Below are 1,245 nucleotides of genomic sequence, written 5' to 3'. Positions count from 1 at the left end.
TTCTGAAAAAAGCTCCCCGCCCCCGCGTCGCTCCCCAGGGCGGCTCGGGGGGCAACTCCCCCCACCCACCACAGCAGCCCGCCGGCCCGACCACAGCGGCCGCGGCCGGCTGCGCCGGCGGCCAACGGCGGTGCCGAAGCCGCCCCCTGTGTCGCGCCCTCTCCCTCCCCTTCCCTCCTCTCTCCCATCCCGCCCTTCTCCCAACCCTAGGTCGTCGTCTTCCTCTGGGGTCCGGCCGCCGTGCGCCGGCATCCGGCCACCGTTCGCCGGATCCACCTCCCCATGCCGCGGATCTGTGCCTTCCTGGCCGGGTGGGCCTTGTCGTCGGGGGCGGCGGCGCCATGGGCTCCGGGCGGGGCTGGCCGTCGTCTGCTGCTCCGCCTCCGGCTTGGGGCGTTGCCTCCGCACCTTCCGACATCCTCGGTGCCCGCCGGCCGCCACCGCCTTTCGCCGGGGACAGGTGCTGGGGCCCGGATCTGGGCTCCCTTCACTGGCGCGGGCCGCTGCCTCCCGTCCGTGCCCTCCTTTGGGTTGTGGGGGCTGGCCTCCGCCACGTCCTGGCGCCACTCCGGGTGGGGGTCGGCGTCCCCGCTGCCGACGCCCTCGCTCGCCGGGGTGGGCCGCGGGTTCGTCGGTTCCTCGTCGGGAGATGCCAGATCTGTGTGGGGTTGCCGTGGTCGGTTTACCCTCTTTGCACCTTGGCTGGTGTTGCGGGGCTTTGGGGATGGGGTCGAGGCGAAAACCATTGCTCGCTTGCGGGCCGATGATGGCGACGCTTTAGGGCGCCGTTTTCCTCGTTGGAGGCATCATCTGTGTGCCCCTTCCCCTCTGTGCTTCCTAGGTGAAAACCTAGACTTTGTTAGTCGGGCGTCGATGGCACATGTGGCGTCATTTCCTTGCTGAAGGCGTCGTCTTGGAAGCTGCTGGGGATGGTTCAACTTCTGCACCTGCTTCGCCTTGTTGTTGCACACCGTTGCCTCTGTTGCCTAGGTCGTGGCGAATGCTTTGTCGTCCCATTGTGGTGGTCGGGTGGATTCTTTGCCACCGCGTCTTGGTTTGGGCGGATGCTTTACCGCCATGGCTCTTCGTCTGGCGGATGCTTTGCCGCCGTGCTCCTTCTGGCGGATGCTTTGCCGCCGTGGTAGTGTTGATTGTTGGATGGTTCCTCTCTAGGCATCTTTGGCGACGTTGTACCTCTTTTGCAGGTCCAGTTGTTAGGTTGGCCTTGGTTTGGGCTGCAGGGTT

General features: G+C 66.7%; 1 protein-coding gene across 1 annotated transcript; it reads right to left on the bottom strand.

The window, feature by feature from the left end:
* Positions 1–206: 206 nt before the first annotated feature.
* On the bottom strand, positions 207–746 carry LOC120689247 (translation initiation factor IF-2-like). Its single transcript, XM_039971559.1, has one exon. The coding sequence runs from the start codon at positions 744–746 to the stop codon at positions 207–209; it is 540 nt and encodes a 179-aa protein (XP_039827493.1).
* Between the last annotated feature and the right edge of the window lie 499 nt (positions 747–1,245).

This window comes from Panicum virgatum, chromosome 9N (assembly GCF_016808335.1).
Source record: "Panicum virgatum strain AP13 chromosome 9N, P.virgatum_v5, whole genome shotgun sequence".
Lineage (NCBI taxonomy): Eukaryota > Viridiplantae > Streptophyta > Magnoliopsida > Poales > Poaceae > Panicum > Panicum virgatum.
Note: the sequence above shows the minus strand (reverse complement) of the source record. Positions and strands in the feature narration are given on the sequence as shown.

Excerpts from the sequence above, each read along its gene's own strand:
- LOC120689247 (XM_039971559.1), bottom strand. The coding sequence starts at position 746 with ATGGTTTTCGCCTCGACCCCATCCCCAAAGCCCCGCAACACCAGCCAA.